The sequence below is a fragment of the Epinephelus lanceolatus genome, chromosome 18 (assembly GCF_041903045.1).
Source record: "Epinephelus lanceolatus isolate andai-2023 chromosome 18, ASM4190304v1, whole genome shotgun sequence".
NCBI lineage: Eukaryota > Metazoa > Chordata > Actinopteri > Perciformes > Serranidae > Epinephelus > Epinephelus lanceolatus.
The window spans coordinates 24,585,986-24,608,409 of NC_135751.1; the positions used below are offsets into that span (position 1 = coordinate 24,585,986).

Consider the following 22,424-nt stretch of genomic DNA (forward strand, 5'->3'; position numbering starts at 1 on the left):
GTCCCTTTAAAACATAAAATACTTCGACACTGATCAGGAAACTGGTTGTCTCGCTTTTCAGTTGGCAGCAGAGGTAGTAACAGAGCGGAATAGAAGTCTGTGTAAGAGGGACAGCCGGCAAGACAGGACAGATGTGACGTTTTGACAACGTGTTAGGTAGGGGTGGGGGAAATTTCCGTATCTTAGATGCATCGCGATTTGGACGTGGCCGAATCTGAATCGATTCACAAACGTCCAAATTTCGATTATTTAAATCTGTTAATTAGAGTAATACAGAAGGTTCTAAATAATGTGGAACTAAGAAGCGCGGTACGTGTCATCTCCGGGACACTTTGGGATGCGCACCTGGAGCGGACACTCTGACACGCGCACAGAGGAAAACAAACATGGCTGACCGCCACCCACCTCGCCGTGAGATCCGAACAGCTCCTTCTAATTTAACAGCTCCTTCTACAACGATCATGGCGGAAGTGAACTGGACAAGAGCCATGTGATATGTAAGCTGTGTCGTGCTAAAATAAAATACTTTGGCAACACAACAAACATGAGAAGCCATGTGACTCGATTCCACCTGACGGAGGAGTCAGGGAGACGGCAGGCTGTTGTTGCTGCGGCAACTAGTGGCGTTACCGACCAGAGAACAATCGAGGAAGCAATTAGAAAGCTGCCACCCTCATTGGAAAAGGCGAAGCGAATTACGAAGGCCATCGCGGCATTTATTGCCAAGGATTTGGTCGTGGAAAATCAAGGATTTCGAGGACTGCTGCATACACTGGAGCCCAGATACACCATCCCATCCCGACGCTATTTCACCGACACTCTACAATCAAACCAAAACAGAAGTCATGGCCTCACTGTTGAAGGCAGGCAGGTAGGATCGCAGTTACATGTGATGCGTGGACGTCTGTTGCCACCGAATCATTTGTTACTCTAACTACACATTTTATCTTGTGATTTAAGATACCTGTTGTTACCTTTGGTTTCATACAACGAAGTTGTAACTTTCCAGTTTGCACACATTTCCATTTATATGTTTAATAAAATATAATGGAAATGAATTCAACTGTTTCTTATTACAAATGCACTGTTTTTAAAAATTGCAAGTGTTGAATGCTTATTCAGTGAGACAAAAAGAAATGTGTGTTGTGAAAAAGTGCATCAATATACAGTACAGGCCAAAAGTTTGGACACACCTTCTCATTCAATGCGTTTTCTTTATTTTCATGACTATTTACATTGTAGATTCTCACCGAAGGCATCAAAACTATGAATGAAGTCTCCTCTTAACAGTTCTAGAGATGGGTCTGCTGCTAGAACTCTGTGTGGCATTCATCTGGTCTCTGATCTGAGCTGCTGTTAACTTGCCATTTCTGAGGCTGGTGACTCGGATGAACTTATCCTCAGAAGCAGAGGTGACTCTTGGTCTTCCTTTCCTGGGTCGGTCCTCATGTGTGCCAGTTTCGTTGTAGCGCTTGATGGTTTTTGCGACTCCACTTTGGGACACATTTAAAGTTTTTGCAATTTTCCGGACTGACTGACCTTCATTTCTTAAAGTATTGATGGCCACTCGTTTTTCTTTAGTTAGCTGATTGGTTCTTGCCATAATATGAATTTTAACAGTTGTCCAATAGGGCTGTCGGCTGTGTATTAACCTGACTTCTGCACAACACAACTGATGGTCCCAACCCCATTGATAAAGCAAGAAATTCCACTAATTAACCCTGATAAGGCACACCTGTGAAGTGGAAATCATTTCAGGTGACTACCTCTTGAAGCTCATGGAGAGAATGCCAAGAGTGTGCAAAGCAGTAATCAGAGCAAAGGGTGGCTATTTTGAAGAAACTAGAATATAAAACATGTTTTCAGTTATTTCACCTTTTTTTGTTAAGTACATAACTCCACATGTGTTCATTCATAGTTTTGATGCCTTCAGTGAGAATCTACAATGTAAATAGTCATGAAAATAAAGAAAACGCATTGAATGAGAAGGTGTGTCCAAACTTTTGGCCTGTACTGTACATAAATTAAAGATGCATCAATAATCGTTTTATAATCGAATCGTAGCCCCTGAATCGTAATTGTTATCGAATCATGAGGTGCCCAAGATTCCCACCCCTAGTGTTAGGTGTGCAACCCACTGCCAGGAGATTTTATTGGGATTTATAAATGTGTGGCAGACCCTATGCTGTAGCCTACGTAGGTGGCCTACGCTGTTGTGAGCATTTATGATTGTGCGTGGTGTGTTTGTGTCACTCTGCAGTTACATCACCAAAACACCAGTTGGTGGCAGAGGTTTCTGTGAAGTCCTGTGAAGTTTAGTTGATTCAAAACACACATTAAACATGGCTTAATAGAGACAATTTCAAACACATGTACACAGATCAGCTACATTATGACTCACAGCATTCACAGACAAAACACTTGTCTGTCACATTTTCCCCACAAATACAACATGTTAATGTTATTCGCACAACACCTATGGCATTTTACATTGTATAAATTAGCCTAGCAGCTAGCAGACTTCTCTATTCATCTGAAACCAGGGACAACAGCAACATTTAACGAAGGTGACGTTACAAAATTCAGCTCCATTACAACTCACAAGATTCACCGACAAAACAGCTGTCTTATACTAAACACGTTTTCCAAACAAATATAAGATGCTAACATTATTAGCACAAGCCTGTGACATTTTACGTTGTATAAATTAGCCTAGCGACGAGCATACATTTCCTCTGCTCATTTGAAGCCAGGATAAATCCCGAAGAATAAATCCCCAAAGGATAAATCACACACAAGACTTAAAATGCTATTTTTGTGGAGGCTTTATTGTCTTCACAATTTGTTGTTTCTTATCTGTGAAATATAAGTAAATAAAAGCTTTGTTTCAGATGCATAAGTATAAATTCCGCCTAAAAAAGCAGTTAGCAGCTAACTCACAGAAGAAGAACAGCAACTGAAAATGTCGGCAAACTAGGGAGACAGTGAGGTCCAGGAGCTCCTTATCCTCGAAGGCAAAGGGTGAAATCAACCCCCATATTACAGGGACAGTAAATAATTGTTGTTGCCATGTAGTGCCTCTATTATTGTTCAGAAAGTGCTGTCTGATGGGTATTTTATCTGTCACACTGTTGTGTTACACATCACAGCTGCCATGCCTCTTTTGCCTCCGTAACGCTGGCATATTATCTAAAATCACACACTGGAGCAGCATTATGCAGACATGTTTTTGGTTCTGTATAAAAAAGAGAAGACGTTATAATAAAGGGTCTTCGATGAGACCCTATGGGGGGATCCCTTTGTAAAAAAGGTTATTGAGTAATCACTTCATAACTAGTTTGTACTTCTAGTCAGGACTAAGGTGGAAATGACGCACAAGTGAATACGAATCTGATTACCTGCTGGTTTCAGATGTTTTTGCGGTTTCTTCTTGTTTTGTGTTTTTCTTTTCCTCCATTTAAGTCTTTATTTCTTAGGATTCCCTCTTTTCCTTCCCACTGTTTCCTTTTTCTTCTCTCTTTGGCATATGCCGTTTGACTCTGGGCCTTTGGCCTTTGATAATGGAGCTGTAAATCACATGTAGAAGAGCGGAGCTTGTGTGTTGTTAGGTTGGGGGAGGCAGTGTAGAGAGGGAGGAGCAGAAGAGGACACGCCAAGACAAGGGGAAACACTAGAGGCTTCATGTGCGACAGTGCTGTCCACTCGTCTGGTGACACTCCTCTGTAATAAGTGCGCATCATCAAGTGGGTGAGCCCGTGTGTGTGAGAGGAGGACGAGGCCGTGCTCATGTGTGAATGGGAGGGAGGCAGCAGGCAAGCATCTGTGTGTTTCTGTGCAGCGGAGGGGGGAGGGGCAGGCAGCAGCGCAGTGCTCCGCTCAGCTGTTGAGCAAGCTGGTCTTTCTCTCTGTGTCTCCTCCCGTTTCTCTCTCTCTCTCTCTCTCTCTCTCCGCTGGGCAGGGCTTGCTCCGTCTGCCTGAGCACTGCTGGCAGTGGGGAACCTCTGCGAAGCAAAGCAGGCTGCCGCTTTGGAGAAAGGCAGGCAAAAGCAACAGACAGATGCACGCTGAGGGCCATTGGATTAAATGACTTCTGAGGACCCTACAAGAAAGCTAACTATTCCCCGTCCCAGGCCAATTACAAAGTTAAAATGATGCATTTCTGCAAATTTTTGTGGTGAATTTTCAGCTCATTTTACTTATAGCATTTTTAGCAATCAATTCAGCTTTGAGATGTTTGAGATAGCATTTTAAGCTGTTGGGTTTGTCATTTATGGTGCGAATTCGAGCCACGAACACATTTGAGGAATAAAGCAACTCTATGTGGACATAGAATTGTGCGATATGTTTAATTCTGATTTACATGTACTGAAGCTCACACTGATCCATTCTCAAACTTAGAAATGGTACCATATGCATTCACACAAGACTCTCGGCGCAGGGAAAAGATTGATCTACTGTGATGGTTGGGTTTGTCAGGTGTCAAAATTTTCAAACTGGTTTGATATTTTGATATTAAGTCAAACACTGGACTGGACCAGTAAACAGAATTTTACCAGGTGTCGCACTTGACTCAGTAGCTGCTCCTGACAGAAAACGAGCGTTTGAATGTTTTATGTTGTGATATCCTTGAAATTACATACAGTGTAGCCAACAGCAAGTAAAGTTAGCCTAGCTTGTTATTAGCGAGAGTCATTTAGCTCAGTAAGAAGGTATGATGTAGATAATTCCCATCTTTATGCCATGAATCAGCCATTTCTCCTTCATTGCGGCACTTTCAAAGCGAGCGACAGATATGAATAGAAACAGAGGTCCACAAAACGACATCACTCGCGTAGGACAACTCTTTTGTCGTCTTCAAATCTTAAATGTAGCCATGTTGGTGCAGTTTTAGTTTTTTTGCCATGTTTCCTCTCGTCACCAAAATTCTATGTGATGGTATGCTGCATGACACGCAGATTATCTGACCTCCCTCTGTCCTGATTGTCCACTGTAGATGGGGATGTCAGGAGCTCCATTTGGCCAGCAGTATGGCCAGGCTGGGGTGCAGCAGATGGGGGCGGCGGGGGTCAACGCCCAACAACTCCAGAACAAGACAGCCCTTTCAAACAACCTGCCCCAATTCCCTGCTGAGCTGAAGGGAGCTGGGAGTGTGCCAAACATGGTAAGTGTCACTTGGGTCTTATTTTTGTGCCTGCTCCGTTTTGATTCAAGTTAGTGAAGGAAAAACCTATTCTCTACATTAATTTGTATCCACAGTATCGATGTGCTGCACCTGGCGGCAAGGAATAGATAAAGTGTAAAACAGAAACGTGGAGAGCTTGTGCATTGTTAATGTAAATAAACTGCTGCTATGTAATACGCACTCATAGTGTTGCATGGTATAGTGATACTGGAACGGTATGGCAGTATCCTGCCATTAAAAATGGTACTATACCCAACTTTATTAGCGACGATGCTTTAAGAATGATAGTGGCAAGTATTTAGAGCTGTATTTCCTATGAAATGCTATAAGCTGTGTTGATATGTGACAGTGGGGCAGTAAGTGTGTGTGTGTGTGTGTGTGCGTGCGTGCGTGCGTGCGTGCGTGCGTGCGTGTGTGTGCGCGCGTGCGTGTGTGCATGCATGCAGAGCTTAGCGTCAATTCCCTGCATTTCTGTTGGTGCTCTCGCCAAACGTCCACGGCTTGTCGACGAAGCAGACACACAAAGCACTTAGATAGCGGACAGTCGGGGCAAGTCCATAAACACCTTAAAGCCCATCAATAAAAGATGTTTAACCCTTTACAGACCAAGGGAGCCAACATGTCCAACTTTGCAAAGCATCTGCTGACAGACATGCCGACCTGTTCAAAGAGCGACACAATAGCAGATGTGATAGATAAACAGGGTTCCTACGCAAGTATGGAAAAGTATGGAAATAAATTTGATCAATTTCCAGGTATTAAAAAGTATGGAAAATGAAAAATAAAGTATGGGAAAATATTTATGTTTCCAGACTATTACAACTGTTCTAAAATACTGTTTTCTAAAATAGAAAATTAGGTATTTCCAAAAATAATTTAATCAATTTGGATAGTGTTTTATGCCGGGCCAAGCACAGTTGGTGTGAGAGCAAACGTCTCAGAAAACATACCGCCCCTTTTACCTGATTGACAAGTGGTATGTCCAGTCCGCTGCCCCATGACCCTCCTCCAGCCCCCCAGGTATCAAGTTTCACTCCAATACTGCACCTTCAACAAGAAGACGAGTTTCACATGGTTCACAATGGGTAGATGCAAGTTTTTGGATGGATGGCTTGACAATACCGTATATAAATATACTGGTTGGCCAAGGATTCCCAATTCACACACACAGCTAGCTTTGCTTGCTTTGTGTGAAATCGTTTGACATCGCCAGCATGGGGGAGAAGGCGATTCTGAGCCACATGAATGGAAAAAACACAGACGTCTCGTTACTGCATCACTTGCACCCAGAGTCCCAACCTTTTTGCCACAGCCCAGACATTGAACTTACCTGAGTTTTTATTTGCATGCCATTGTGGTACTTGGCTACAATCGCCTATTAAGAATAATTAAATATGATGTGAAATATGATAGACTGATATATTTACTCAGATGTCGCATATTCTCTGGAAAAAAAAAAAACCCAAAACAAAATGCTGAGAAGTCTGGAAATTAGGGTATGGAAAAGTATGGAATTTTGAAATTCCAAATGTGTAGGAACCCTGGATAAAAGAATTACATCATGCCCATGCCCTTAAATCTAAGTCAAACAAGTATGGTTTAATTTGTGACAAGTGAACTCTTCACCATTGTTTAGTTCAGTAGTTGTTAGGCTAATTTGCCATAACTTGAAAGCTGCTAAAAATCAGGCCTTTACAGGTATACAGATCAACAACACCCGCTATGAATGATCAATATGAACTTAATCAGTACTGGTAAATGCGAGCATGGTATGTACATTTTTGCCAATGATTATTTCTATTACTAGAAAGTGTGCTCAGTACAGCACAGACCTCCACCAAGGAGGTGTATAGAGTCTTACAAAGATATAATATGTAACCTTTCTGCATTATAATGTCTAAAAACGACTAGACTAATGTTATATATTTTGTTGAGTTGTGTACTTATGTTATCCTAAATGTTTCCAACAATGTTTTAACACTACAGTAGTGTACTATAGTTGACTGACTTCAAATGAAACCGTACACCTCCTTTAAGTTCCACATTCTGTCATCTATTATTCCATTACTTTTCCTGATGTTTTAGATTTTAGCTGTGATATCGTTTCAGTATCGGTATCAAGATAGTTAGGCTGGTATCGTGTCCAAGTCATGAATTTGGCATCATGACAACACTACACACCTACAAATCTGTGCAGTTTTTCTTAGATCTGAGTATGTTGTCCTCCAGACTTGCTTTATGCTCCTCTGCAGACATGAACACACAGACTGCAACCATTGAAATATGCTAACGGGTTTCCCTCCTAGCCTTGTGCTTTCATAATTAGAAATCTTAAAGAAACACTGACATGCTGCCATAAAGGACCCTTTGTTTCCTTTTGTACTGTGTTAAGTGTAGGAAACAAAGCAAACACATTGTGCACACAGCCTTTGTAAATACTTGGTAAATACAGTAGTAGTTTAGGTTTTAATTTGGCTATTATCCATGTGTCGTCCGTATGTCCCAAAGGTTCACTATGGTTTCCACCCAATCTTAAGCCTAACACAGCTGTTAAACCAAATGATAAAACAAACTAAACTAAACAGATTGTAGTAGTAAGGTTTGGAGTTGTTAAGTGTACTGATTGATGATACTCACCCTGCCTACCTAACTGTTCAGTCAGGCCTAAACTTCAGGCACCCCGCACACATTATCTGCACACAGCTTGTCTGATAAGTAGGGGTCACAACCACATATGTGTATATTGCTTCCTTGCTTTGAAAAACTAAAGTTAAATTGAAAATTGCATTAAGGGAAACATATTTGTTGAAGGCTCTCCACTCAGATATTGTAGAACATTTACACTAATTGTGGAGTACAGAGTGAGACTCTTTGAGGCACAAAGGAAACAGCCTGGAGTTATGCACATCTGAACAGGAAATGTCAGTCCCTAAATTTTTGACTAAGTTAATAGATTTTCCTTGTTTACCAATTCCCTCTCGTTCTTGGAGGTTTCACGATTCTGGAAAATATATATTTATTTTGCAGCATACTGTACAGGCCAAAAGTTTGGACACACCTTCTCATTCAATGCGTTTTCTTTATTTTCATGACTATTTACATTGTAGATTCTCACTGAAGGCATCAAAACTATGAATGAACACATGTGGAGTTATGTACTTAACAAAAAAAGGTGAAATAACTGAAAACATGTTTTATATTCTAGTTTCTTCAAAATAGCCACCCTTTGCTCTGATTACTGCTTTGCACACTCTTGGCATTCTCTCCATGAGCTTCAAGAGGTAGTCACCTGAAATGGTTTCCACTTCACAGGTGTGCCTTATCAGGGTTAATTAGTGGAATTTCTTGCTTTATCAATGGGGTTGGGACCATCAGTTGTGTTGTGCAGAAGTCAGGTTAATACACAGCCGACAGCCCTATTGGACAACTGTTAAAATTCATATTATGGCAAGAACCAATCAGCTAACTAAAGAAAACCGAGTGGCCATCATTACTTTAAGAAATGAAGGTCAGTCAGTCCGGAAAATTGCAAAAACTTTAAATGTGTCCCAAAGTGGAGTCGCAAAAACCATCAAGCGCTACAACAAAACTGGCACACATGAGGACTGACCCAGGAAAGGAAGACCAAGAGTCACCTCTGATTCTGAGGATAAGTTCATCCGAGTCACCAGCCTCAGAAATGGCAAGTTAACAGCAGCTCAGATCAGAGACCAGATGAATGCCACACAGAGTTCTAGCAGCAGACCCATCTCTAGAACAACTGTTAAGAGGAGACTGCGCCAATCAGGCCTTCATGGTCAAATAGCTGCTAGGAAACCACTGCTAAGGAGAGGCAACAAGCAGAAGAGATTTGTTTGGGCCAAGAAACACAAGGAATGGACATTAGACCAGTGGAAATCTGTGCTTTGGTCTGATGAGTCCAAATTTGAGATCTTTGGTTCCAAGCGCCGTGTCTTTGTGAGACGCAGAAAAGGTGAACGGATGGATTCCACATGCCTGGTTCCCACTGTGAAGCATGGAGGAGGAGGTGTGATGGTGTGGGGGTGTTTTGCTGGTGACACTGTTGGGGATTTATTCAAAATTGAAGGCACACTGAACCAGCATGGCTACCACAGCATCCTGCATCGACATGCCATCCCATCCGGTTTGCGTTTAGTTGGACGATCATTTATTTTTCAACAGGACAATGACCCCAAACACACCTCCAGGCTGTGTAAGGGCTATTTGACCAAGAAGGAGAGTGATGGAGTGCTGCGGCAGATGACCTGGCCTCCACAGTCACCGGACCTGAACCCAATCGAGATTGTTTGGGGTGAGCTGGACCGCAGAGTGAAGGCAAAGGGGCCAACAAGTGCTAAACACCTCTGGGAACTCCTTCAAGACTGTTGGAAAACCATTTCAGGTGACTACCTCTTGAAGCTCATGGAGAGAATGCCAAGAGTGTGCAAAGCAGTAATCAGAGCAAAGGGTGGCTATTTTGAAGAAACTAGAATATAAAACATGTTTTCAGTTATTTCACCTTTTTTTGTTAAGTACATAACTCCACATGTGTTCATTCATAGTTTTGATGCCTTCGGTGAGAATCTACAATGTAAATAGTCATGAAAATAAAGAAAACGCATTGAATGAGAAGGTGTGTCCAAACTTTTGGCCTGTACTGTATATATAGCGATTTGAAAAGGTACAGAAATTTTCACCTGATGACTTGATTAGGTCCATTTGGGCATTATTAATCATTCTACAGTTATTGGGGTGGTTTTGTAGAGGAGTGCATCTGCATAGAAACGAGTAATAAAAGCTGAAAAATTACTTTTCACATTGAAGATGTTTCTGAGGGAGAGGAGGGATGAAATTAGGTAGTTTAATAAACTGGTTGACTGACTGTGACACCATTATATTCAAAGGATACTCTTATATCAATACAGGCATAAGTCAGTGATCTATCATGTCATATTAATAATACACGTTGCTCACCCTAAAATAAGAGTTGGGGTCGATGGCTAGTGGTGTGTAATTTTGTTGTTTATCAGACTGACTTCTTTTGTAAATGGACCTGCATTTGTATAGCGCCTGTCTAGTCATCTGACCACTCAAAGCTACACTATGAGTCACATTCACCCATTCACACACACACACATTCATACACTGGTGGCCGAGGCTACCATACAAGGTGCCACCTGCTACTCAGTTTTAACACACTGACACACTGACACACTGATGGAGGGGTTTGGGGTTCAGTATCTTGCTCAAGTATACTTCGACATGCACTGGAGGAGCCTGGGATCGAACTGCTGATCTTTCGATTGGCGGACGACCTGCTCTACCTCTGAGCCACAGCCGCCCCAATTTGTAGATTAATGTTCGAATTACCTTTCCAGCCTTGGAGCACCGAACTGTAGTTGGAGGACCTCTGGTTCCTTAAGGCTAACTCAGTTAGCTTTAGCTGTGCTCGTAACTGGTAACTAGCTTTTACAGTTCGGCAACTCTGCGGTGAAGAATGGTCACTAGATGTGGTGATAATACTGCATTTAACAGGTGCTTTATTTCGTCTGTGCAGTGAACACAAAACACTGCCCTTTTTAACGATACGCTTATGCTACACTCACTGACTACTGTAGCTTCAGAAAAGCACGCTCTTCACTGTGTGTACAGCACTTTTCTACACAGACACACACGTGGGAGAGTTTTATATTTTCCTCCTTTTTTGCACCACAACTCTAAGCCAATGCTTTACATCAAGATGTTCTCCGATTCGTTATATTTAATGGTTTCTTTATGTTTTTACTTTAAACCCGAAAGTCTAAAATGAATAAAGTCTGATAATCTGATCTGTGCCTAACCTCTTTTTATTTGCACTCCTTTACAGTCCCAGATGCAGCAGCAGGTAGCGTCAGTGGGCATGGTTCCTGGAGCTGGTGGTGTATCAGCGGGCCCAACGGCCGACCCCGAGAAGCGCAAACTCATTCAGCAGCAGCTGGTCCTGTTGCTCCATGCACACAAGTGCCAGCGGCGGGAGCAGGCCAACGGGGAGGTGAGGGCCTGCACTCTGCCCCATTGCCGCACCATGAAGAACGTCCTCAACCACATGACCCACTGCCAGGCTGGCAAGTCCTGCCAGGGTGAGTGAAAGTGATATGATCTAGCTCAAATCCAAATATACAGTTTCTAGCTGACTCCTGTTTGAATGTTTTCACCTGTGTGATATGTGTCTGTCTATTAATCACAGTAAGAATTTAATAAGAATCTGTTCAAGAAATGAACCCACTTAGAATTTCTATCCAGATAATTTAACTGCACCATGTGTCTTGTGAGCAGCTGTAATCAGAGCCTGTGATGTGGGCACAGTGCCAGTGGCTTTACATACCACAGGAACAACTCAGCAAAAGGTGTTGATGACTTGTTGTAGTTCTGAGTTCATCCACGCTGCCAAAAGCGCCTGTCGCCTTCAGCTCTTTGTATCACCGCTGGCCAATATTGTCCTTAACAAAATTGTTTATTGATCTACACATGGCTGACGACCGGTTAAGAAAGTTTTGGGAAATTTGCATCCCTATATAACACTCAACCACATTGCTTTGTTGCTAGACAGATAGTGCAGGAGGAGTTATTAAGATTAAACAATCCTGATAAAGAAAGATTAACATTCTCGACTATGTTTAACTGCTATCTAATAAGAGCAGGATAGTGCTGAAGTGTGTTTTAATCACTTCAGTTGCATTGTTATACACAATGTAAAGCAGTTAGCTTGTGTGTTTTATTGCCTAAATAGAGACACTCTGCCCTCTTGACTCGCTTAGCCCCAGATGCCCCAGTGACTGTGACAACATCAGCAAACATGAATTTAATCTTTTTTGTAAACGGCTCTCATGATGGTTGTACTCCACGTCCTCATCTATGCTGGCGGCAAGCTGCTTCCCTCTCACAGCTGTGGGGGAGTAAGCTGTAATAAGGAGATCACTCAAGGTTGATGAACTTTGAACTCTGATATTTATACTGTATATACTGTTAAAGTAAATTCATGCATGCATTTATGGTTTTACAACGAATGGTTATGGTTTTGAATGTGCTCTGTTTCAGGTAGACGTCGTGCTGGGTTTTGTCACTTTAACTCAGTGTTGTATAGTATTTCTCTCTTCACCAAGTGAACACCCATTTTATTTGTCTTCATTGTGGGGGTGTATGAAATAAACCTTTATAGTGGCCATCTCAAAGATTTCAGTCCTGGTTTATTTGGCCACACCTGTACTTTCTGGTGGTGACAGCATATGTAGTTTGATTCTGCAGGTCACAGAGGTCTGGGGGCAGCAAAACAAACTTTGGTCTTTTTAATAAAGGAGTTGGGGATTCTGTGAGCAACCGTGATCTGATTTTACGCTGCACATGGTGTGAGTCTGTGGACAGCAGGTCACAGTGAAAAGGAGTTGCTTACCTCACTTAGTTGGAGGTGTACAGCCTGTCGCCTGCACCTCTTCTTTTCTCTCTGCAATATTTCAACTGATCCGCTGTCAAAAAATGCTGAAAATGCTCGTTGTCTTGAACAATAATGAAAAGTGCCAATAGGCTGCATTTCCTGCGACTCCTTCATAATAGAAGTCAACTCCTGTTTCACTAGTTAAATGCTTTTAATATGAAGCTGCAGCAGTAGGAGGTGTCCAGTTTGCATCAGCAGTAACTTGAAGGAGTACTTCATTGCTGGAAAGATGATCTTTTTATGAAACTAGGCTGTCTATGCATTAGAAAGACACAAATAGTTTTGAAATGTGTGCTACATGACCAGAGAAAACAGAGAGAAAGGGTTATGGCATTCGCTTTTGCTCTTGAGAGAGAAAACCCGCTACCAGAATACACTGCGCCATACTTCAATAATCAATAAACGCCTTTGCTAGTCGATGATCTAATGTGAGTTGCTTGTCCAAAATACGGCACGATGGCCAGGTGTTAACAAGCAATCTCATTTAACAGCTAAAGAGTAAGTTGAAATATGTTCCTGAAGACATTTTAGGCGAGAAAGAGACATTGCAGTGACAGGATCTTGGTTTATATTTGATCAATCAATCAATCAATCAATCAATCAATTTTATTTATAAAGTCCAATATCACAAATCATAATTTGCCTCACAGGGCTTTACAGCATACAACATCCCTCTATCCTTAGGACCCTCACAGCGGATAAGGAAAAACTCCCCCAAAAAAACCCTTTAACGGGGAAAAAAACGGTAGAAACCTCAGGAAGAGCAACTGAGGAGGGATCCCTCTTCCAGGACGGACAGATGTGCAATAGATGTCGTACAGAACAGATCAACATGATAAATTAACAGTAATCTATATGACACAATGAGACAGAAAGAGGCAGAGACAGAGAGAGATGCAGGACAGACGGTAATGACAGTAGCTTACAATACCATTAATGATTGTAATAATATTATAATTATAGTTCTGGTTATTGTGGTACAATGTGTTGAAAGTATATATTAATATCTGATAGTATACATGTGACAATAATCATATGCGCTGCCTAGTTTAACCATTTGATCTGAGTTTGACAGAACGTGAGAAAGAGGGGCGGGTCTCTCTCTAGATCAGCTTCTATGCTGTTTGTGTCTGTGGTGGCTGGCATACAAAAATGAGGAAGTATAATCTGTAGTTTAGGCAACAGCCAAGGAGCCAGTCAAAGTATTCCAGATGACACGAAACCTGTCATTCACCCAGGTTTCACTGGCCAATGAGCAGGGAGACCTGGGTGCTGGCAGGATGAAAGGAAGTTTGCGGTAGTTCATGATACAGAGCTGGTTGAAAATTGGCGAAGTATCCCTTGAACACAGCCTTTTTTCTGTGAACCCTCAACACCAAGTTTATAATACTGCAAATATGTTAATATTGCAATAATTTAATCAGTGGGCCATTGGTTCAGTCACCACTGTGTCACCTCATTCAGCAATAGTGACATAACAGACATTAATTTAAAGGCGCCGTATGTAAGAATGTGGCCAAAACTGTTACTGCACTCAAATTCAAAATACTGCCACGAGTCGTGTCCGCCCACTGTTCGAGCCAGTCCGGCTTCTCTGCTGCTAACACTGCTGCTGGGATACAGCGGGGGAGGAGCCAGCTGCTAATGCTATGTACCGGGATACTGCCAACGCCGCTTGCTGTGCTGCTAACGTTTGTTTCTCAAAAAAATCAGTCAGGTTGTTGACCCACCTGTACATGGGCTACAATGTATGATCGAAAATGAATAACAGTTGAAAGTATTTGAAATGTCCATCCTAGGGATGTAACGATATGGAAAATTTGATATCTCGATTATAGTGACCAAATTATCACGGTAAACGATAATATTGCGATTTTTTTTAAGCGCTGTAAAATGTCCAAAAAATAGATACATTGAAATAACTTCACTAAATCTTGTAACTTCCTTATCATACCAAAATGTTAACAGCCAAAATCTTATATTAAAATGAAACTTTCACATTAAAGGGGCAAGGGATTGGCACAGCAACAGAAAATTTTATTTTAAATTAAAAAAAATATGAAAACACATTACAGGAACAAAGCTTACTTGTCTGGTGCATTTTAACAGTCAGCAAAATACGTAAACAATTTATATATTATTTATTTATTAGCACAAGAGGAAAAATATATATAAAACAAAACAATGCGAGAGTAGAACAAAAGACATACAATATATAGAATAGATATCACAAATGTGCAGGAGAAACCAAAAATACCCTAAGGGCAATGGTCATCATTACACAGAATAATTCACACATTAGAAGTGTGCATGTGAGTCAGAGGATTACCTGTATGAGAAAAGGAGTGCATGCTCTCGGTCAAAGGTTAACACGGCAGCGTTTTATGTTGTTTCCTTGAGCTCATGTCAAGAAAGCATAACTGGCCGTCTATATCGATTCTAGCTCGCCATACAATAACCATAATCACAGTGATTCAATTCATAGTTGATCTCAATTAGCGTTACGTTATGTCGGTTTATATTCTGTCGGCTCCGCTCAGTGTTTTCACTTAACGTTAGCAACATAGCTGCTAATACGGCTATTAGCTACTCAGCTAGTAGCTCCTAAGTGTCTTAAATGAAAACGGAAAACCTAGTCGCAGTTTAGGAGGACAGATACGGCTCAAATGTCCCGTATGCGTCGAGAATTGCACATTATGACAATCTTAGTAAAACCGAAGTCCCTCACACAATAACTGACGTTTGCATAGCATAACTTGCATTGGCTGTAAAGCTGTGGATGACGGTCACGGAGATGAGCCAGCAGGTTTGTAGTGTCGCTGCCCTTCACAGCAACTTTCTTTCTGCATGTTCTGCACACAGGATAGTTGTCCTCCACCAGCTGTCCCTCGGCATTCTTCAGAAACCCAAAGTACGCCCAGACCTCAGACTTGGTGCGTTTAGTTGGAGGGACAATGTCCTGAGTGCCGCTATCACCACCTTCCACCATGTTTTCATTCTTTGTGTTTACACATGCTACGCATTCACGCAGCGCCTGCATCGCGAGACTTGAATGAGGCTGTTATTACATGTCCTGATAATCCACCACGATAATGCAATTAATTTAAACATAAACGGTAATTCTTACCGTGTAAAAATTACCCGAAATTTACTGTAATATTGATAATTGTTACATCCCTAGTCCATCCCCGTCTAGCTATGATGCTAGTTAGCCAACTTTGGCTAAAGCTTACCTGTCGAGGAGAAGAGTAGCCACTTCGACATCCAATTTCAAATTCTTCTCCACTTTCAACCGTCTCCACCGTTCAAAAGCATCTCCTATATATACCCTCGCTTTGCCTCGTGTTTTTGTCTTGGCATTTTTGGGAATCATAACGAGGTCATTTGGGTTTAGTCGCACCGTCAGCCATTGTAGCTCAGTTGTAACTGGCAACCCGGATGCTGAGACTCTTCTGACTGCGTGACTGGTAGATGGTGGTGGGTGGCGTAACAGGCCAAAACACAAATTCAAAACATAAACATGATTTGCGGACCGTAATTTTTTTTTTTAAATGCTAATATTCTGGCTGTACTATTGTTGTCGGTGAGATCAGTATGTTATATTAACATTAGTCCTTAGTCTCTGTGACATATTAGGATGATTTTACAACTATTTGCTTTAGATTTCTTACATATAGCTCCTTTAACTTGTAAATTAGGGCTGGGTGGTATATCAATTTTCTTTTTTTCTTTTTCTTTTTTTAACAATAAATCGATATATTTTCAAACAAGATCTAGATTTACACAATACCGTTTATATTGATAAAGGGTCAAGTTGTGCCACATAACGCACACCAGTGTTCATCTCTTCTCGCTCACACTCTCCGCACAGTTCTGCCCCACATACTCACTCACAAGTTCTCCAGCAACACTCAGAGACACAGAGCTGCTGCTCTGTTTAATCTGTCAGTTCATTAGTCTACAGTGCGACATCGGTCTATATGTTGAACAAGTTACGCTAAATCAGTCTGAGAGATGAATAAAGTTACTGCAGTAGCACGCGTACAATATTGTGGGCCTCTTCCTCTGTAGCTTTTAGCCACGTCCAGTCAAGCAATGCTGCGCCAATTCGTGTTTCCGTTATCAGTTAAGACGAGCGGTGCCACACTGAGCTGGGCACCTACTCCTTCTCCGGAGTAGGTCCAAAAGCCGGGCCGCCTGCACTCTAGCAGGTAGCTGTGGCGTCTTGTTTACCGCAGGCAACACCCGACCGGCCTGTTTCTCTCCTGTGTCCTGTTTATACTTTAGATATCTGCTTTATTTTACTGTTCTTCACTGTCAGCCGAAAACTCAACATTTCCTTATCTTGCTGCCTCACAATAAATGTTTTTACACAACAAAATAACCAGGGACTTTTATTTTTAAGACTCAGTAGGAATTAAAATATGTTTATTACCGAATTAGTGAAACTTTATTAGCGGCTTTTCTTCAAAGAAGACAAGTGTAATAATACTGCAGGGAGGAAAATGAAAGCAGAAACAGTCACAGTGAGATGTGTGATGCTTACTGCACCTCTGCAAACAGCTCACCTTAAAATGTCAGATACTGCTGAATACCTGAATTACCACACCTCACTCCATGTCTGTGTTTCTTTTTTTATTTCTACCCAGTGGCTCACTGTGCATCATCCAGACAGATCATCTCCCACTGGAAGAACTGCACGCGGCACGACTGTCCGGTCTGCCTGCCTTTGAAAAATGCTAGTGACAAGAGGAACCAGCAACGTGAGTAACTCCAGCAGCTTTGCTATTATCCAAGCATAAATCCATTTAAAATTGCACACAGATTAAGTTCAAAGTTATTACAGAACAATGATAAAGAATTTCTGATGGGTATTATTAAAAAAGAAGAAAAAATCTTTGACACCTTTTAAACTGCTCATCCAGGCAGTTGACACTTGGCAGCGATCCTCCAGTCAGTGTATGTGTGTGTGTGTGTGTGTGTGTGTGTGTGAGTGTGAGTGTGAGTGTGGTACGAAGTGCTGCCACCTGCAGGCTGTGTCTCCCAGCCACAACTCTGTGCTGGTCCGATGAATGTGAGAGCTCGAACAGTGAGAGGATTCCTCTAGAAAGGCTGGACCTGTAATCTGACACCCAGGGGAGGGGCTCCGTGGCTCTGCTATCAGTGGGGGCAGGGTCTCAGGACAGCATGCTCTCTGATTGGTTAAAAGGCCCTATGACAGATTTAAATCCCCCACAGAGGCAGCGTGCTCCCTGTCAGCAATCAACACAGCAGGGAGCAGTGCAGGGATTTTAGATGGAGGCCCACTCAGGAAGACGATCTTTTGCTTAGAGATATATTTCTTTTTAACACATTTTCTCTTTTAAGCAGAAAAAAACAGTTTAATATTTAACCATTTTTTATGTTTTAGAGAAATATTTTTTTTTATACTGAATATATAGACTTTTCTTAAATTAAGAGATATGTTTTTTATACATATTTATATCTATACATGGTAGTCAAATGTTAGTTTACCTTGTTACCCTGTATTTGTTTTGTTTTTAAATATATATATATATAATAAACAAATGTTGTGAGTGTGTTATTAATGTTTTATTTATTTCCTCATCTTTCCCCTCCAGCCATGCTAAGTTCTCCGGGGGCTAGCCTGCAGAACGCCATCAGTACGGTGGGGCCTGGCCAGCCCAGTGCCACAGCCATCAACAGCGCTGCCACACACATCGACCCCAGCTCCATGCAGAGGGCCTATGCTGCCCTCGGCCTGCCGTATGGGAACCAGTCCCCTGCTCAGGTCCAGGGGCAGGGACAGGGTCCCACTCAGCAAAACCCCCAGGGGCCCCAGCACCAGCAGCTGCGAAATATGAACCCACTAGGTATGGGATAGATAGGACTTCACTGCCATTTTAGAGAATTGTGATAACAACAAATACACTGTTCAGTCCCCCAGGATTTTGCGGGCTGATTTCGGGATTGTTGCGATCTGAAATGCCTGATTTCTGCTTTTCTAAACAAAAACTGTGATGCATGATGCAATGTTAGAGGCATTTATTTGTGATGAAATTGCAGGGGCCAAGTGGAAATTTTAAAAATAGTCGTGATGCTGTCACAGATTGTGATCTTATTATTATGCGCATTCAGTGTTTCCCTCAATCTGCGATCAGCTGTTGCTGGCGTTCAACACAGCGCTGACGGATGTCTCTTTAGTCTTGGATGTCTCATCTCTACTTGTCATATTTTGCTGCTTGGACTGAAGTCCCGCAGCCACGGTAAACATCCAACACCGAGCAGTTAATCTCACACTGACACTGAGACGGCTCGACTCTGCTGTTAAAGCTGTTAATAACCGTTGGTTTGGGCTATGTGAGTCAATACGCTGCACGCAGCTCTACAGTGAAATGAGGTTTTACCCACTTTAAATAGACAAATTTGCAGTTAAATTGCAGTAATTGGAGAAAACTGCAAGGTTTTGAATTCACAGGGATTGGCTGAATTTGTGTTAACTTATTGCGATCGCAACATCCTGGAGGGACCGGCCACTATAATCTGTTGCTAAGCCATTTTCTTGTAAACCTTTGTAAATGACGATGTGTGTTTATCAGGCACTAATCAGATGAACCAGATGGCAGGAGGCATGGGTGTCCCCTCTTCAGACCAGTCTGGCATGCACTCCGACTCCTCTCTACCATCCACACTCAACAAGTGAGCATTCTTTTCTTTAATACATCACGCAGATCTGATGTCACGTTGCTGCTTTATAATTCATTGACGGTGGGTTCGGATAATGAGTCCTGTGGCTTGTCATTTGGTCTTGTCTACCAAATCACCATGCAGTGCATCTGCTGTTGACAAAATATCATCCATGATCTCAATCTGTTCTCCGTCCTTTGGATTCTTAGTAAACATGATTTACAAATGTATCTGAGGACAGAAATATGTTATAGATGTAGATTACCAATTATGTTCACACTGTATTATTAATGAAACCATGTAAGGGACTATTAACAATCATTATATTGTAAGTAATTTCTCTTTCTGTCTTATAGTCAACTGATGCCAGATGGGTCAGTAGCAGGAGGTATGGGAAACCTGCCCGCTGCCACCCCTCTCTCTGCTTCAGGGGTAAGAAAGGCCTGGCATGAACACGTCACTCAGGACCTGCGCACCCACCTGGTGCACAAACTGTAAGTCCAAAAATGAAACTGATGGATCATAAATAATCAATTCAATCATGTGAAAACAGAGTAGGATGTAGTGATCCAGGTTGTCGCTGAGTTTTGTATTTCTGTGCCGTCTCTCTTCAGTGTACAAGCCATATTCCCCACCCCAGACCCCGCAGCACTGAAGGACCGGCGAATGGAGAACCTGGTGGCATATGCCCGCAAGGTTGAGGGTGACATGTACGAGTCAGCTAACAGCAGGGTAACTAATATAATACTAAACATTATCACACCATTACAACCTGAGTGATCACATGCCATCTTCAATTTAAGGTTTTTAATCCCAAGGCCTTTTTCTTGTCACTGTGAGAGCAGAGAATTCAAACCAGAACCAGAGACAAGGTTCAATCCCAGTACACCTCTTGCCTCTATCACTTAGCCTTTACCCCTCTGTTTCACACATTCATGTCCAGGGAGGGTGTCATGATTCTTGTTAGGATAGAGGGTTAGGGTGAAATGATAGGGCTACATGGCCTTCCTTAATTAAGATTTAAAAATTATAATAACCATCGTATTATCTTAGTTTAATATTGTTTCAATGTACTACGGTACTTTTCTTAATAAGAAGCATGACGAGAAATTTCTGGTACGCAGATATCTTGTAGCTAACGAGTTACATTGTAGTTGTTTCGCATGACGGTCCCTCATTTGTACATATTTCCACATCACATTCCTCCTCTTTGATGGCATATGTCGCTCAAACGTTAACTCAGGTCCAGCAGCAAAGTTGCTGCGCTTGTTTCCTCTAATACCAGAGCAGACTGGCAGGGTAGGAGCATGGGTTGCCAGCGTTAGCCTACAGAGCACCCTTAGTTGTCTGGTAATGAAGCAGTGCTCTTTTTTTATTTGATGACTTGCTTGATCGATTGTTGTGAATGAATCACGAGTGTCCATGCTTCTCCATCTCCATCAGATCAATTGCAAATGCCATTGTGATGACGCCATTATTGACATATTCATATCTGTTTGTGTAAACGCCATCAATGACGATGACACACTTGGGGTCTTGAAGGGTTGTCCCATTTACTAGGGGAAGATTTCAACCACTACCCCATGTAACTCTGTCCCGAGGGGCAAAGGGGCACTTGAAAATGAAATTTGGCACCAGAAACACATTTATTATTTTCAAAAAATTGTCTTATATGCCTTTCGGTTCTTTTCGTCCTCTCACTAGGATGAGTATTACCACTTCCTGGCAGAGAAGATCTATAAAATCCAGAAGGAACTGGAGGAGAAGAGGCGCTCACGGCTCCAGAAACAGCCTGGCATGGTGGGCACAGCTGGGCCTCAGCAACCTGGAATGGCTCCCAACACCATGGGCCCAGGACAGGTTGTCCGACCTCCGAGTAAGTAGCCAAACTCTCTGCACTCTGGGTGACGAACTATTTTTTTTTTATTTATTTTTTTAATTTTGGCTTCTTTTGACTGTTTTGAGGTTCTGTGTTGATCCAAATAAAAAGTATTTCTGTAACGTATTAAAAACACTGCTTTGTCCTGTCTTGTCTCAGATGGACCTGTGCCTATGCCCAACATGCCAAATCAGATAATGAACCGTATGCAGGTGCCCCAAGGTATGTGCTGGTTCTGGTTTTCTAAGGAAAAGCGCTCCAAATTTGCTTTTCTCAATTGTCCTTCCCAGGTCTTAACTTTGCTAATATATACAAAGTAAATTGGTGAGCATTTCAGCAGTGAAGTTAAGTTTCCTGTGCAGACCTGATTGTTTAACCAGTTATGGTTTAATGAATTTGTCAGAACTGTGATGTTTAGTGAGCTGGTTCAGTGCCTCTGCCAGCCCAGTAGGACACGGAATATTAAATTACAACAACTCCCAAGTATGATAAACAAGTACATAATTGTGTGTGTGTGTCTGTTCCCACAGGAATCAATCAGTTTAACCCAATGGCAATGCAGAATGCGCAGATGTCTCAGGCACCCATGGGAGCACGTGCTCCCTCCCCCATGAACCATCCACAGCAGATGAACATCAACTCCGTCCCAGCGGTTAGATCTTTCTCTTCTGCCTCCCTGCTTTACGTTTCTGCTCCCCTCTCTCTTCTAAACGTTGTTTGTCTAAGTCTGTCAGTTCCTCTGTTTAACTTGCTCTTCTCTGAACCATTTCCCAGTTTTTTTCACCAGTTTTCTCTTCCCAGTTGTTCGGTTCTTGCTCTTTTCTCCACTTTTTCACTCATCTTAAGAAGGGCTGCACAGTTAATCAGATATTAATCAAGTAACTTAACACAATCGACTATGATATTGACGTCTAAAATTCATGCTTCACTCATAGAAAACTATATCAAATCAAGCGCTTCCTAAACTAACAACTTTTAAAAAGCTGTCATGCCGCAATGCGTGCACCCTGTAGCAACGGCAGTCTGTGAAAAACTTAACTGGATGTTGTGCCTGCAGATGGGCAGAACAAAAAACATCTGTTCATCAACCATCATCTTTTGTTTGGAAGTATTTTGGATTTTGGGAAAAAAGAAATGATATGCAAAGAGTGCGTGAGACAGGTCTGGGCCACAAAGCAACATAACTAACATGTTAAACCACCTGA

At 42.0% G+C, this 22,424-nt stretch overlaps 1 protein-coding gene across 13 annotated transcripts in view; it reads left to right on the top strand.

The window, feature by feature from the left end:
* Window positions 1–22,424, top strand: part of crebbpb (CREB binding lysine acetyltransferase b) — a 57,988-nt gene that overhangs the window by 17,482 nt on the left and 18,082 nt on the right. For all 13 annotated transcript variants that reach the window (XM_033643869.2, XM_078161159.1, XM_078161161.1 and 10 more), the window contains exons 3-12: window positions 4,994–5,161; window positions 11,049–11,301; window positions 17,303–17,416; window positions 18,275–18,526; window positions 19,253–19,352; window positions 19,697–19,834; window positions 19,955–20,072; window positions 21,045–21,216; window positions 21,379–21,441; window positions 21,750–21,871. In XM_033643869.2, the coding sequence (XP_033499760.1) occupies window positions 4,994–5,161; window positions 11,049–11,301; window positions 17,303–17,416; window positions 18,275–18,526; window positions 19,253–19,352; window positions 19,697–19,834; window positions 19,955–20,072; window positions 21,045–21,216; window positions 21,379–21,441; window positions 21,750–21,871 (1,500 nt within the window). The remainder of the gene's footprint in view (window positions 1–4,993; window positions 5,162–11,048; window positions 11,302–17,302; window positions 17,417–18,274; window positions 18,527–19,252; window positions 19,353–19,696; window positions 19,835–19,954; window positions 20,073–21,044; window positions 21,217–21,378; window positions 21,442–21,749; window positions 21,872–22,424) is intronic.